Here is a 16137-nt window from a genome sequence, read left to right as displayed (position 1 = left end):
CTTTTGTAAGGAAGGTGAGAGCCTATGCACTTAGTCTTAAAAAATTGGTGGACATGTTCAGTGTTACATTCTTGTTGAATTTCCATCTGTTAAGAGCAAAATAGTTCTCTTTATTGAATCAGAAATACTGGAAAAGATGTTCTTAACTTGATGTCTATGGAAAGAATTCAGGAATTTGTGAACTTGAATAGGAAAGAATTTTACATTTATTTTTATTGGCCTTGTTGAACGATAGTCATGGTGCCAATGCAATCATGAAGCAGCACGGCTGTGGAATAGTATGGCTGAGAGGTGTCCTTGGGATGAGGCAGCCCTGGGGCAAGGTCCCTTTCCAGCTACAAAGCTCTGCTTTGCCTGCTCTGCACCACTTGACTCTGTGCTGGTCTGCTGTGTCCTGCTCTGCCTGCGCTTCTCCATTCCAGTGACTTGAAATGTTTTTAGTGTTTTGTCTTTGGTGTTTTAACTCCAGCTGGAAAATGCAGTCTTCTGTGGAAAGGGAAGTGCATTCTCTGAACCAGAGGGGAGCTTACTTATATTGGATGCCTAAAGAATAAAGCATCCAATATTGTGGTCCCTAATTGGTCCATCCTCATGCAAAGGAAGGTTCCAAATCTTAAGTGTTTGACTTGTCCAAAAAGCACTGTCCTGATTGGTCAGGGAAGATGTTAATGAGGATATAGCTATGTGCTCTGATTGGACAAAGAAATTCTCAGTTCTGTTGGCTGAAAGATGATTCCAGGAACTCCTTTGTAAGGGTTGGCTAGATGATAGGGATACAGTGCAGGCAGGCAGTTCAGTACAGGCTTCTCCCTAAAGCATAGCTTACACGAGAAACAGCTATTAGGATCTGTTTTTAAATTCAAGCTCAGCCATTATTAATCCTTCTTGACACGTATATTTTTTTCTCAGAGTCTACAACCCCAACTGAAATTCAACATTTCCTTCAATTATGAATGGAGGCCACAAACCACGGTAGTTTGTAAAGCTCTACCTGGGATTTTTATTGCCAAAAGAAAGGTCTTTTCATATCCTATTTTTTGTTGTGATATATATCTCAAAACATGGCATCCCTACACTATATTTATAATAGTTATTAGACCAATTGCTAAAACTTGTTATATAAATCCTATGCTATTGCATCATATTTTAAAATTACTTTGGTGTCTGAATTCTCAATATAATTGATTTCTGTTGAAACCTTATATATTTTATTTTAAGCATTTGTAAATATTCTGAGAAGGAGTCAGTTAGCCTCACTAGACTACCAAAGGGAATCAAGTACAAAAAAATGGATAAGAACACCAATTTAGGTCTTGTCTAGGATCTTTTCATCCTAAACCATCTTTTCTTTTTTTTCTTTTTTGAGATATTTCTCTTAAATGAACTATTTTTTCTATTCTTATAGTCATCTCATCATTCTTTTTTGTTTGTTTGTTTTTCACTTTAGCTGACTCCACTGGAACCCATTCTCTGTACACAACATACAAAGACTATGAAATTATGTTCCATGTTTCTACCATGCTGCCATACACACCTAACAACAAGCAACAGGTAAGAGATCCTTGTGTTCTCTCTGTTTCCTCACCCTTGTTTCATTTTCTCCAGAAGCCAGGGTAGCAAGTTTGTAAAATCTTAAACCAGAATTTAATGTTGCACCTGTCACAGCAGCAGGAAACTTTGTACATTGTGGAAATAAGGAATAGCAAATGAGCCGAAAACAAATGAAGAGACACAAATTCTAGTTTAACAGCCAGCTGGGTGGCTTTGTGAATTAATCGTTTGCTTTTCACCCATGGGAATTGATGTTTTCATGGAATCTGAAGAGAACAAGTTGAAATCATGGTGATTAGATGACTCTGCAGGGTTGCAAAGAATGTATATGAGTGGGTGAAGTTTCATCTCAAGAGGCCAACATACAAAGCAGGAAATATTGGTGTTTCATTTCCTATTGCAAAGGAGGTTTGGTATACTAATAAGAAAAAAAATAACTGTCAATGAGATCTCAGAAGAATGTTTTTCCTTAACGTGTTTGTTAGATAACGAGGAACATAAATAGCAATTGCATTTATGTATGTCATACACAGTTTCTTTTTAAAACTTCTAAACAATGCCTATTACTAAAATGTAGCCACTGAGAAACCACAGTGTTAGGAAGTGACAGATTGTTCAGAGCAAAATGGAAACTGGCAGTATTGTTTTAGAGTACATAGTAGTTGTTGTTTAAGAAATATTTCAAAATACATGACATCAAACTAAAATTTGAAAGAACCAGAGCTACTTTTCTCTCAATAGCTATTATAAACACAAGCAGCCCAGTGTTACTTCTGACCTTAAAATGGATATGGATTTTGTTATTGCCAGTTGTACTAACAGAGCACAGGCCTGCTGCAGAATGAATCACATCCTCTTTCATAGAATTTACCCAAACACAGATCTAATCTAACACTTCATCACGTTAGCTGTGATTAAATCACAAATGTGGGTAATAAAGTTTTGCTCTTATGATTACCAAAGTAATCAAAACTAGGAAGCAAAGCAATAAATCAGTTCTGACTCTGAAATAAACCAATTTTAAGATAAATTCCCGATCTGGAATTTGTTGACAATTTGATTTATGCAAATTCCAGTTCTAGATTTCTCTAAGAGGAAAACATCATGCTAAGAAAAATATACTAAACTTATTTTAGCTAGTCAATAGACAAAAACATTTAATAACATTGACAAAGGATCTTTAAAAGGGAGATAAAAGCTTATTCTACCTCGTTATTTAGTAGAGAAAAGTAAGGAGGTGGTGGTAAAATATTTAGTAACAAAATTCATTTAATTGTTTATTTCAACTAAATGAGTTGAAATGCTGAGCAGAGGGAGTTGGCATTTAAATGGACAGCTATCTAAATTATGTAATTTTAGAGTCCAATCAAGGCAAACGTATTATGTACCTAAATCAGAATGAAAGAGTAATTGGTATTACATATTAAGTAATTTTAGTTTTTTTGCTAAACTTCGTGTTTCTTTTATATAGATCACTTTATGCTTGGGGGGAAAAACAAAATCAAAGAAAAGAATGTATCTTTTTAGATCTTCTTGCAGTAATTTGTTTATAAATACTTTCATTGTATTTTATGTGAGATGGATAGATTTATTTCTTCTTGGGCCCTTTATTAAGACATTAATATTATATATCAAGCCATATTTTAAAGAAAGAATGTATCAAAAGACAATGACATCATGTATGCAGGAATAACATAATATACAGATTGTGTTTTTGCTATGTCTGTGACCCTGAGTAGATTAATAATCTTTAATAATGAGTATATTCTGTATGACAATCAATACAGACCAGCCTTTATTTCTGTAACATCTGATGTTACATCATGTTCAGAAATGAAGTCAATGGCCTCATTAGAAGATAATTTGGGATGCTTTGAAAATCCTAAGGTTAAAAGTACATTTCCTGAGCATTCTAACTCCCCATTCTCAACCCTAATCTAAAAGGCTATTGTTTCTCCCAGCTGGCAGCCAATACTAGATCATTGATTTTGCTGGTATATAGTCTATATATGTTAAAGTCACTGGAGAATTGTTTTAAAATTTTGTTAAGTGCAAGCTTGTGCCTAATGGTGGATAGTTTAGCCCCAATGTTTCTCTCTCTGTGTCTCCTCCTCTCTTCCATTCTCTCTCTGAAAATCAATGGAAAAATATTCTTGTGTGAGGATTGACAAAATAAATAAATAATGGTAGATAGTTTATATAAATGTCATGTTACTTTCCTTCTTACAAAAGCCTCAATATAATATGGAAAATCAAAATGTGTTTAGTTTTTCTTCACACTATTGATTTAAACATTCTAATAAACCTCTCTTGAGAAGGCACTGGCCTAGGATGATCTGGGTACCTGAGTTTGAAAGCCACCTTTCCAAAACACCGTGTAATGTGAAACAGAAGGTGATCTGAAATACCTTTCTCTGTAACTAAAGGAGCTATTTAACTTGAAATTTAACTTGCTTTTAGATTCTTACATCATTCTGGAATATTGTTAATTTCCACATTCCCAGCTTGTGACACCAAAAGTATATCTGATAACACCTTAAGTCACGTTTCCGTGAATGATGCTAATTAAACCAGAACGTAAATTGTGTTGTAATTACTTCAGCCATTCTCATCTCTAAAAAAATGTTCTCTACGGCAAGTTCCTTTCTTACATGAAAGTGGAACAAAACTGTTGTTATGGAAACTAAGAATTTAAAGATGCTGGGACTTGGCATAATATGCCAGATATTGGATAGATCTATTTGAATGGAATACACACACACACACACACACACACACACACACACACATATATATTGCAAATTTCAGAATATTCATTTTCACATTCTTCCTTGTAGGGAATGATAAGACACAGGCTAAAATACTGACAATGACTGCGTACAGTACCTACCCTAACATGGACTGATTCCTAATGAATGTTTTAAATGCTATTACATGAGGGAACTGAGGAGGTAGAAGCCAGGTGTTGTCATTTAGGTTGTTTGCTTATTTTTTCTTTTAGCTCCTACGGAAGCGGCACATTGGAAATGATATTGTAACAATTGTTTTCCAAGAGCCTGGGGCACAGCCATTCAGCCCGAAAAACATCCGCTCCCACTTTCAGCACGTTTTCGTCATCGTCAGGGTTCACAACCCCTGCACGGACAGTGTCTGCTACAGGTATTAACACTGCGCAGTGGCTTGGTGGGCATTGGCTGGGTCACACACAAGGCCTCTCCAGCTCCACCCTCTGAAGGGGCCGTGGGAACTCTCTTACTATTTGTTTTTGCCTTTAAACTGTGCCAGTGGATGGTTTAATTCACACAATGATGTAACCTGATGGCATTGACATTTCCCAGATGTGTTTGGTTAGACACCTGCCGTTTCCATTTGCACTTCCTCCTTAGGTGGTATCCTTCATCCATGCCATCTGGTCCTCAACTAATTTACTGCTAATTATACTTTGCTTTTGGTGTGGCAAGAGTGAGAAGAATGATCACAGTTAGTAGAAAAAGTTGTTTTGTTTGTTTTTTTAATCACTAAATACCTAAAAAGCCCAAATCCTTGCTTAGGACTGATTCATTCTATCATTTCCAACTGCAACCTGCCAGGCATTTCCAGGCTTGGTTACACATTTGGTGGAGTTGTTTCAGTGTCCCTCACAGACCCAGGCTTACGAGTCTCAGAATCCAGTCCTCGGTCCAGAGCGGCCATGGTGAGAATACAGGAGGGGTTGGTGATGAGGACAAGATGCTGGGGTGACAGGGGCATAGTGCCAAGAAGATATGGAAGGATATTCCAGTTCAGTAAGATGCTTCTAATGTAAATCTATCCTTTCAAAATGTGAAATTTTATCATATCTTAATCCCTAAAATTTGGAAGATGACGCTTTATTTATTTGGCTTATTTGTTTTTGAATTAATATAGCTACCTATGAAGGAAGTAGCAACACAGACTGGGAGTTGGATTGTGGTGAGATCCATTCCTGTCTAACTCCAGGAATGATGCAAATTAATTATAGGCATAGAGCTAGCAAGTTCAGGGAACAAAACAAGTAAAGGTTACTCTGGACTAATGCTGGCTACCACCATCCTTGCACATTTCACATTAACTGCGTTCTGTGTTTGCCTTCTTATTACAAGCCCCACCCTAGTCTAGGCACTTCACATGTATTCGTTCATTTAAAAAACCTATGAGGTCGGTACTGTTTTCATCCCCACTTTCAGATGAGCAAAATAAGTGCCCAAAGAGAGAGAGCTCGACTGGGTCTGCTGGTCCTGGGCAGAGCTGAGGTTCACGCGCACTGCGTCTGGTTCCTAAGCCTAGTCTCAATGCCTCACTCCCATCCATGTGGAGCAGGTCTTTGCTGCCCTGCTAGTGACATGCCAGCTCTTCCAGAATGTTTCAGGTGCCAGCCCTGCATGAAAACGCAAGAATTCTTGGTTTCCTAGGCTCAGGGTGGAAATGCAAACACAGAAGGCCTAGATCTGAAACCTCTTCTCAAGAACTTGGCCTCTGAAAGCTGTGTCAGTTAGGTGTAGAGTGAGAAAGCATAGGGCATTGATGATGATGGGATGGGTAACTTCATTTAGATAACACTCTACACTCTTGAAGCATGCTGGGTGCTGGGTTCATGCGAAGGATTTCATGCTACTTTGAAAGCTAAATCCTTGTGAATGGTTTTTAAGAAAAACTACCTAGGTTCCCACTCCCCAAACTTCCTAGTGACCATTCTCAGGGTTTAGCTTTTAAAGTAGCATGAAATCCTTTGCATGAACCCAGTACACAGTATGCATTTTCTATATTTTGTTACTTTAAAATACAGGGCTATTACACATATAAAATTAATGTGTGGCTTGCCTTTGTCTAAATAAAATGCTTTCCCACTGAAATATAAGGAAAGCATTTATTAGACAAAGGCAAGCCACACATTAATTTTATATGTGTAATAGTCCTGTGTTTTTTTTAAAGTAACAAGATAATAGGTAAAATTTTGACGATATGTGACTTTGACCCAATAATATATTTTATTTACCTGATAATACCCCAAATATTATTTCAACTAGTAATTTTTTAATTTTAAAATTGTTTAGATAGTTTATAAGTTTGTGGACTAAGACTTGGAAATCTAGGCTACACTTTAGACTTATTGTTTATCTCAGGATGCTTACTTTTCATTGGAAATAATCTGCTTTTTTAGATTTCATAGAACTTGCAGTTGGAAAAGTAGACTCACATACTCAGATTTTTCTAAATATGCAAGCTTTCAAATAGGTGAGTTGAGGGTCAGTTTTTAGAATTTAGTATAATGTAATACTCCTTGGTCACAGTGGCCATCTGTGGATCTCAATAGCCACATGTGCAAGTCTAAACAGTTGGCTGGATGAGGAGGTGACACCTGTTTTATTCTTATCAAGCCTGCACCCCACCTCCAGCCTGAAGATCATGATTTTTGCTTTCTTTTTCTTAATTTGTCACCTGGATCTTAACCCACCATGTCAGGCTGGGAGCTTCTGCAGGACACTGCACTCCCCTGCTGGTCACATGGATGAGTTAGCCTGGAATTTCCTAGTGGCCAAGCTTGTTTGAAGGTTCAATTCATTGCATATAAACTGACTTTTGCCCTTCTGTAAATCCAAGCCAACATATCGGTTTATAACATCACTGAAGGAAATTACAAGAAACAAAAATGTCATCTTTCCCTACTGTAAACTTGGGATGCATTAACTTTTCTCATTCCTTCTCTAGCGAGATAGGCATGTTTCCTGGGGTACGTGGTGAGGTCAGGAGAGATTTCAAAGCCCAGAGTAAACAGGGCACTTCCTGTGTGCCTTTAAAGTTTAGGGAAATGGATGGGAAGGGGTTTATTTTCTCATGAAAGGTGTTATGTAGTAGCATAGAAATTTGTATCAATTTTAAGATAAAATGTGGGTCTTCAAATAATTTTTATACCTGTGAGTTTTTCTCATACCCCAGCCTCTCCCCAAACTCCTAGGGATATGATTTTATAGGCCTCTTGCATTAGGAGTACTCTTGATTGAAAAGTATGGTGCTACTAGACTTATACTAATTTTATTTAATGCTACTTATACAAATAGTTATTACATTTTATTTAAAGTTATGTAAATATCACTACATGATGTAGAGTAATCGGACTGCCTTTTGTCATTTAGAAGCTCTTGTTCCCAACTTTTCCCCCTGTGAGCACTCTCATTTATTCACTGATGTCTACTCAGTGTCTGTGCTGTGGTAAGTTTAAGAGTGGTTTCTTCAAAGGAGCTTCTTGCTATAATTGTATAGAAGAATGTGAGCTCAGTATAGGCTGAAGTTACAAGGAGCGTTTAATGAGAAAATGAGCTTCAGTGTGTGTTTCAAAGCACAGATAGATGGAATTCAGTGGGGAAAAGAAATAATGCCAGGAATGCAGCATACACTGAAGTGCAATCACAGGAAGGTGGAAAATACAGTGAGAAGGTTACTACTGTAGGAAAGCTTACTAGCCAGTGGAGGCCCTTAGAATGCTGGGCCATCAAATAACACCGAACACTGTAAATAGAGTCTTAGGACAATTTAGCCAATGTAACATACAGGGTAATCTCAAAAAAACAAGTTTGGAGTGTATTGTTATTTATTTATTTTTCACCAGTTTTTAATAGCCCTTGTCATATATATGCTAGGTACTATTCTAGGCCCTGGAGAACCAAGAGAGAAAAATCCTTCTAGAAGATAGGGAATGAGGCCCTGGTCTCTCTCTCTGAAAGTTTCCATAGGAAAAACTGACTCATTCAGGTAATCCCAGAGCCAGGTGACCTTGAGTAGTAGACAGCTAGGAACTAAGAAATTTATCACTAAGTCTGTGTACTAAAGCTTGTGCCATACCTGATAAGAGAGCCCTGTGGTCTCTCTTATTTTATTTATATTACTACAATGAGTGTAATTGTCTGGTCTAGTTGATGGCGCAGATTAGAAGCAACAATTCAAGAAGATAAAGGAGCAATTTAGTGACCAGGATGTCTTGAAACATCAATAAGTGATTACTGATAAGAGAGATGCAGAAAACTATTCACATCAAAAATACAAATTCAATAAGCATTGCAAACTAGGGACACTTGGTTTGAGAACAACCAAATATACTTCATTCACTCTGAGGGCTTCAGTTTGCACAAACAGTGAAAAAGAAATTTTTTTTCACCATTCATTAATAACTAGGGAATTAATGGATCTATACATTAAATGTGAAAGGCTGCTGCAAATATCAAAAGAGATAAATATGTGTTGCATAAGGGGAGAACATAACCCCATGTTTGAATTAGTCCTATCCCTTCTGTCCCTCCAAAATTGAATCTGAATCCAGCCAAACCTCTAGAGAAGCCAACTACAGGAAATACAAAAGACAGAGGGTGCTTATTTCAGCATGATCCAGACTCTGGACAACTTTTTGTGATAAACAGCCTAATTTCTATAATCAGTAAATTGCAGGGAATAAAGAAAAAGAGAAGCGGAGGGGAATAAAAAAAATTTTTTTTTAAGATGAAATTAATTACTTGCAATGTGTGGGCCTTATTTGGATCAATTGAGAAAAAAAGACTTAATAAGTCTTAGAATGTCGTAAGCAATTGAAAATTGGAACATTGACCCACTTTTTGTGAAATTAAAGAATTATTCACTTTAGAACTAGTATATTATAGTAATGTGTTCATAATAATGATCCTGAGTCTTTGAAATAAATGTTAATTTATAGTCGTAACTATATTTAGGAAGGTAGAAATCTGTTTCTCCTCTCAGAAAGATCTCCATATCCAGTGGTTAAAATGTAATGCATGTTGAAAGGAGTGAGTGTGATGTAGCTCAAAAAGCACTTGGAATCAGACCAGATTGTTCAGCCTCTCACATCTTAAATTTCCCTTCCTGTGCATGGAAGGGTGCTTGACATCTAGTTAAGTCCCTTAAGTAAAGTATCTCATGTAGGCAGGCGGGAGTTCAGTACACCCACATTAAATGCCCCTTTCCTTTCTTCTCTTGAGTAAAAATAAACATGCCCGCTTCAGCGAGCGGGAAAATCAAAGTGGATCAAGTGGTGGAAATGTCTTTCAGAAAGTCTATTCCAAGCCATAATTAATTAGCATTCCTATTGTCCAGTGTAGCTGCACTTTCTAAGACAAAGATCTGAGTGTGTCCTCTTCGTGCGTACCTAAACCATTTAGGGAAAAGTTCAGGCTTCCTGGCAAAGCCTGCAGCTCAAGTCCTGCGGATCCGGCCTCTCCTGTCTCCCAGCCTCCACTGGCACCTCCACCAGTCCTCTGCTCACCCCCCTTAACCCCCCCCCCCCCCCCCCGTTTCATTCTTGAGACATGTGGAGCTACTTACAGCTCCCAGAACATACTGTACTCTGTCCCTCCTCTGCACGTGTTCCTCTCTGGGCAGGAATGCCTCTCCTTGCACACACCCCTGCCCCTCCTTCATCTGATGAATTCCTGCTTTCTTTTCTCTGGAGTGTTCCCCTTACCTCCCAGGACTAGCAACAGTGCCTTTGCTAGTGTTTCCAGTGCACCCCACAACTCCCAGGGGAGCATGCAACCACTGGATGTAGCGCCCACCAGACTTGGAGCTTCTGGAGGGCTGAGCTTATGTCATCTCATCCTTGATCCTCCACATCAGCCCAGTGTATAGCGGGTGCTCATCAAGAGCTGGCTAGTGAATGCTACGGGAAGTCGAAAGCCCCAGGGAGGGAATGATGGGAAAGTTTGCTTTCCACTGTCTTTTCTGCCCTTTGCCCAGCTCTGCTTTCTCTTTCTAGGAAGCTCACTGGCTGGAAATCTGAACCAGGCTCAAAGACTGGGAAACTCCCTCTGTTTTAATGCTACACCCCCTTCCTTTTAAATTTTGGGCTAGAAATTTACTGCTGTTCCCATGGTGTTTCAAAAGTCCAGGTGTCTTATTCTCACTTTTTTCCATTGGGGCTTCTGTTCAGTTGTGTCTGTAACATTCCCAACTTGAAATTGGCTCTGGGTGTCAAGTAGTGTTCCTTTTTCCAAGGTCTTTGATGTCAGCAAATGTTACAAGGTCCAGACCCACTATAAACAGCCTTTGGGTGGTCTCTTTGCCATGTGACTCTTATGGATGGTCCCTTTTGCAAGTACCTCAAGACTGGGCAGTTTAAATTGTCCTTTCAGGGGACGTAAGGGTGGTCTTGTCATAGAGCAGCCTCTCAGCTGTCCAGAAGCTCGGATTCCATTCCTGGCTCTCCCTGACAAGCTCTGGGCAAAGGTTCCACTTCTCTGGTCTGTTTCCCGGAGAAGGGAAGAACCCATACCAGCTGTTCAAACGCAGGTCCAAGGATATGTCAAATGACCGAGTAAGACACAGAGCACCTTCCTGGTCCCTCAGGCTATTCCAAGATTTTGTGTTAAAGGGAACATATTTTTCAATAGAATGTAAAACCAAAATGAGTTTTAAGATGAAACTCAAGATTTTATTGGCAGAGTTTGAGGAATATTGAATTCTCCAAGTTTTCTTTCCATCCAGTGTTCACTTTCCACAACTGTTCAGCCTCTGAACTTCTGTCTGTCTGTCTTCTAGATAACTCTCTTGAGTAGAACATCCTAGTCCTCCACAATATTGAGTAAATAGGCATGGTTATAGTTTTAAAGAATGCATTCTAAGGAGATGCAATATTGCATACAAGGCAAATGTGAGAATGCCAAGCAGAAGCCCTTTGGAATCTGCTATTTAAAAATAGCAAGAACCATTTATAATTAATACATTTTAAGTGTCTATATACAGCAAACTGAAATTCTGGAAAGGCTTCTTTTCTTACAGAGGCAAAATATTCTTCCTACTTAGCCTCAGGCAACCTTATTGTCAAGCGTTCAGAATTTGTGATACTTAATGACCTCTTAACCTTGCAGAAAAGTTAGATTTACCCAAAACAGAACCCTTTACTTGAAAAGAGCATGTTAGGGTATCATCTTCCTCATCTTCAGTAAAGATTCTATTTCTAATGATGCAAAACCGACTTTATTGTCTGTATCATTTGCCTCCCTACCACGATGAATCAGTGATAATTATAGGTTAAGGATTCGGTTCTTTTTCTCATAGTTTATTCTAGAGGGTTCTAATTATTGGTGGGTTTACAGTATGCTTGTCTCAAGTTCTATCTGTTAATAAATAGATCTGTAGGAAGCCAGTGAGTATACGGGGTAAGTGGATGGATGGTGCTCATATTCACACCCCCTCCTAAGCATTTTCCTCTCCTTATTTAAAATAAAATCATAGCTGCTTCTTGAGAAAAAAATAATAATGATTTGAAGTGAAATTAGCCAGAAAAGAAATTGCCAATTTAAAAATGAAAGATGTTAAATATTTCTGGATCCTCACAGGATTCCTCTTAGAAAAGGAAGCAAATCTGGATTTTAGCATCTTTTGCTTTACTAAAAAAACAAACAAAAAACAAAAAAAAAAAAAAAAACATAACGTGATCAAATTTAAATTATACAGCTGTCAGTATTCAAGCCAGAGAGTTCACAGGAGACAAGAAAAATTGCCTCTCTAATACTCACATAATTAAACTATACTACATATGGAGGTTTCTTCACATTCTCTTCTCCAGTTAGAAAATGGAGTGTTGCTTGCTACTTTCTTTGTCATGAAGTGAACTAGATGCTCTTTAAAAAATAATAGTAAATTTCTGAAAAGCAACAAGTAGTCCATTTGGTGGCATTTTCTGACAAAATATATAAATTGTGTCTTGAAGTTATTGTTTTTAATTATCCTATTTTGACAAGAAGCATTTTTTTTTTCTTTGAAAAGCAAAGCCATACTCTGTTGGTGCATTCATTGGTTAGAACATCAGCCAATGCACTGAAGGGTCCCAGGTTCGATTCCTGGTCAAGGGAATGTACCTGGGTTGTAGGTTCAATCTCCAGCCATGTATTGGCATGTGTGGGAGGCAATAGATGTGTCTCTCTCACATCAATGTTGCTTTGTCTCTTTTCCCTTCCGATTCCTCCCTCCTTTCTACTCTCTCTAAAAATCAGTGTGGGAGGGTGGGGGACGGGAGGAGATATCTTCGGTTGAGAGTTAACAAAAATAAAATAATAAAAGAAAAGAAAAGAAAAGCCAAATATATAAATATATATAAAAATATAAAATAATGAAACGGAGCTCTTCAATTTATTTTGAAAAATGCATGCTCTCCTTTCCATTCTGGGAGTTCAGAAGGAACAGATTTTCTATTGATTTTCTATTGCTTTACAATTGCATAATTGACTTACTTTAAATAATTAGGTAATTTGAAAAGAGGGATATTTGATCTGCTAGCAGGGGTCCTCAAACTTTTTAAAGTGGGGGCCAGATCACGGTCCCTCAGAGAGCTGGAGGGCCGGACTATATGAACTACTAATTCCTACTGTAACACCTCGGCTGCGCTCACTGCCCAAAAAACCTGGCGAGCCGGATCAGACTCCTCTGCAGGCCGCATGTGGCCCGCGGGCCATAGTTTGAAGACGCCTGTGCTAGAGTTATCATTTCCAGCCCTCTCAAACTTTGCGGAGGCCTTGGATGAGACCTTGGGACATGATATAAAACACACAGCCTTTTTGTTTTTATTTCACTCCTGTTGTTCTTGTTGTTTTAGGAAATGTGTTTTTCCTTTTGAAATTAAAGAATAATAGGTTTTTTAAAGATTCTCATATGGTCCTTAGGCCCACTTTTAGCAATGTAAGGAGAAGTGACAAACAGGCTCTCTTTAGTCAATTTTGCTTAAAGGAATGAGAAAATGAAAACATTCTCTTCACAAAAAAATTGTCAAACACCAAAAGTAGAGAATGTGGACCAAAGAATAGCTCAGTTTGAAAACAAGACTTTAAAGCATTGTTGCTATTAATATTCTAAAGATCAAAGTCATTTTAATACCTTACTCAAATGTCAATTTTCATTTTTAACTTATGCTTTTGATTTGGTGGCATAATGCCTGACACATAGGCCAACAAGTAATGTTTGTTTAGTTAAAAAGAAATTTTAATACATCTCTCTTATGTCATGCATCTTTTTGTATTTTCATGATAAGCTATTTGCTTAGGAGCGTCATATCTAAAATGGAAACCACACTAATGTTCTTACAGAATCTGTACTTGTTCTGAATGTTCATGTGATTATACTAACTCTCCTGGGAAAGAATCAGTAGATATTTAAAATACTGTCTTTTATGGAGAATAGTCAGTAATTTTTATTTCATGGAGTTATATTAGGTTTACCATTTATTAATGAAAAGAATATTTTTACTTTAAATTTTTGGAAGGTTTTATGGCCTGGAAAAAATTGTCCTATAACTTCTAAATGTGGTTGAATGAAAGAAAAACTGTGCATTATTTCTTGGGGAGCAGTGACAGTTATTTTCCTTTCAAGGGACTTCTTTATCTTTGAGAAAGTGTGTTTTATTCTTATGCTTTGAGACTGCAAAGTGTTGACCAACCTTTTCCTCTTTGATCTTAGTGTGGCCGTCACCAGGTCCAGAGATGTGCCTTCCTTTGGACCTCCCATCCCCAAAGGGGTTACTTTCCCTAAGTCAAACGTGTTCAGGGACTTCCTTCTGGCCAAAGTGATAAACGCAGAAAATGCTGCTCACAAATCAGAGAAGTTCCGGGCCATGGCGACTCGGACACGCCAGGAATACCTGAAGGATCTGGCCGAAAAGAATGTCACCAACACCCCTATTGACCCATCTGGTAAATTCCCGTTCATCTCCCTGGCCTCCAAGAAGAAGGAAAAGTCTAAGCCGTACCCAGGAGCTGAGCTGAGCAGCATGGGGGCCATCGTATGGGCCGTCCGCGCTAAGGACTACACCAAGGCCATGGAAATAGACTGCCTTCTCGGGGTCTCCAATGAGTTCATCGTCCTCATCGAACAGGAAACAAAGAGCGTGGTTTTCAACTGTTCCTGCAGAGACGTGATAGGGTGGACTTCAACCGACACCAGCCTCAAAATCTTCTACGAGCGAGGAGAGTGTGTCTCGGTGGAGAGCTTCACTAACAATGAGGATATCAAGGAGATTGTCAGAAGGTTGCAGGTGAGCCTTTCCTTCATAACCCACGTGCACTTTGCCTTTGACAGAACTTCCAGGACAGACCAGAGCCAAGTCCCTGAGGCTCGTGCTTTTATCAGCTCCTCTGAAAACCCCCTTGACACTGTGAAGCAACACCACATTTACATGACATTCATTCCCCATCATTTTTTCAGAAAGAGAAACAGTAGGTCAGGGGAAGACACACTTAACTGTGTGTGTTGGAAACTATAGTGTGATCCCACCGCCTTGGTGACCTAAGATGTAGCCCAGCCAGTCTGCCTCCGTTGTTGAAAAGAATTGTTTGATTGGGTATCTGCTGCCTTGAGTGTTTTGTTTGTTTGTTTGTTTTGATATATTTTATTGATTTTTTTACAGAGAGGAAGGGAGAGAGATAGAGAGCTAGAAACGTCAATGAGAGAGAAACATCGACCAGCTGCCTCCTGCACACCCCTTACCGGGGATGTGCCCACAACCAATGTACATGCCCCTGACCAGAATCAAACCCGGGACCCTTCAGTCCGCAGACAGACGCTCTACCGCTGAGCCAAACCGGTTTCGGCTGCCTTGAGTGTTTTAAAGGACAAAACAAGTAGCAGAATATGGTTTCTCTGGGCTGCCAGCTCCCTGTGGGTCTCTGTTAGAGGTTTCCTTGTCACTTCGGTGAAGCTATTGAGGTCCTTGGATGCAACAAATATGTTCCTTTCGGCCTAATGATTGGGCCAGTGAAGGGGACACAGCCAGACCGCTCTGTGGCTGGCAGCAGAGTATTCAGAATGGCCCTGTTTGCAATGTGCTGCCAGTTCGTGTCCAGCACTCACCACTTAGTCCCGCTTCATTAAACCACGCTCTTTTATTTCCTTGTCTAGTTCGTGTCAAAAGGCTGTGAGTCCGTGGAGATGACTCTGCGAAGGAATGGGCTAGGGCAGCTTGGCTTCCACGTCAACTATGAGGGCATCGTGGCCGACGTGGAGCCCTACGGCTACGCCTGGCAGGCGGGGCTGAGGCAGGGCAGCCGGCTGGTGGAGATCTGCAAGGTGGCGGTGGCCACTCTGAGCCACGAGCAGATGATCGATCTCCTGAGGACGTCCGTCACGGTGAAGGTCGTCATCATCCCCCCGCACGATGACTGCACCCCTCGGAGGTAGGTCTGCCTGGGCAGCTGGGCTGAGGGCGCGGGGCTGGGTCTGTGGTGGAGGTCTCCTGGGGAGGGGGAAGGAGGTGTGGGAGCACTAGGTTACATGCTACACTGCCGTTCCGTCCACGGCAAGTCTGATTCAGGACAGCTCCCTCTCGGCATGTGGCGGCAGCAGCTGGAAAGAATGACTCACTTGGACCGTTCCCAGGATTTACATCTCTCAATTTATGAAGTTGCTGTTCCAGATAGAGAAGTCTGGTAATAGCATCTCAAAACATCTTGCACCGGTAGCTGAGAATCAGTGCACACTTCACAGTAGAAGGCGCTCAGCATCGCAAGCTGTCAGGCTTTTTTCTCTTATGTTGCATGATACTCGTTCTTAGGAATCTCTCATTTGTACCCAATTGCT

General features: G+C 39.6%; 1 protein-coding gene across 26 annotated transcripts in view; it reads left to right on the top strand.

The window, feature by feature from the left end:
- Positions 1-16137, top strand: part of SIPA1L1 (signal induced proliferation associated 1 like 1) — a 385638-nt gene that overhangs the window by 295971 nt on the left and 73530 nt on the right. For all 26 annotated transcript variants that reach the window (XM_045579110.1, XM_045579114.1, XM_045579079.1 and 23 more), the window contains 4 exons: positions 1448-1551; positions 4553-4710; positions 14023-14596; positions 15460-15734. In XM_045579110.1, the coding sequence (XP_045435066.1) occupies positions 1448-1551; positions 4553-4710; positions 14023-14596; positions 15460-15734 (1111 nt within the window). The remainder of the gene's footprint in view (positions 1-1447; positions 1552-4552; positions 4711-14022; positions 14597-15459; positions 15735-16137) is intronic.

This window comes from Pipistrellus kuhlii, unplaced genomic scaffold, assembly GCF_014108245.1.
Source record: "Pipistrellus kuhlii isolate mPipKuh1 unplaced genomic scaffold, mPipKuh1.p scaffold_m20_p_1, whole genome shotgun sequence".
In the NCBI taxonomy this organism is placed as follows: domain Eukaryota; kingdom Metazoa; phylum Chordata; class Mammalia; order Chiroptera; family Vespertilionidae; genus Pipistrellus; species Pipistrellus kuhlii.
The sequence above is the reverse complement of the archived record's forward strand: the minus strand, read 5'-3'. Positions and strand labels throughout refer to the sequence as shown.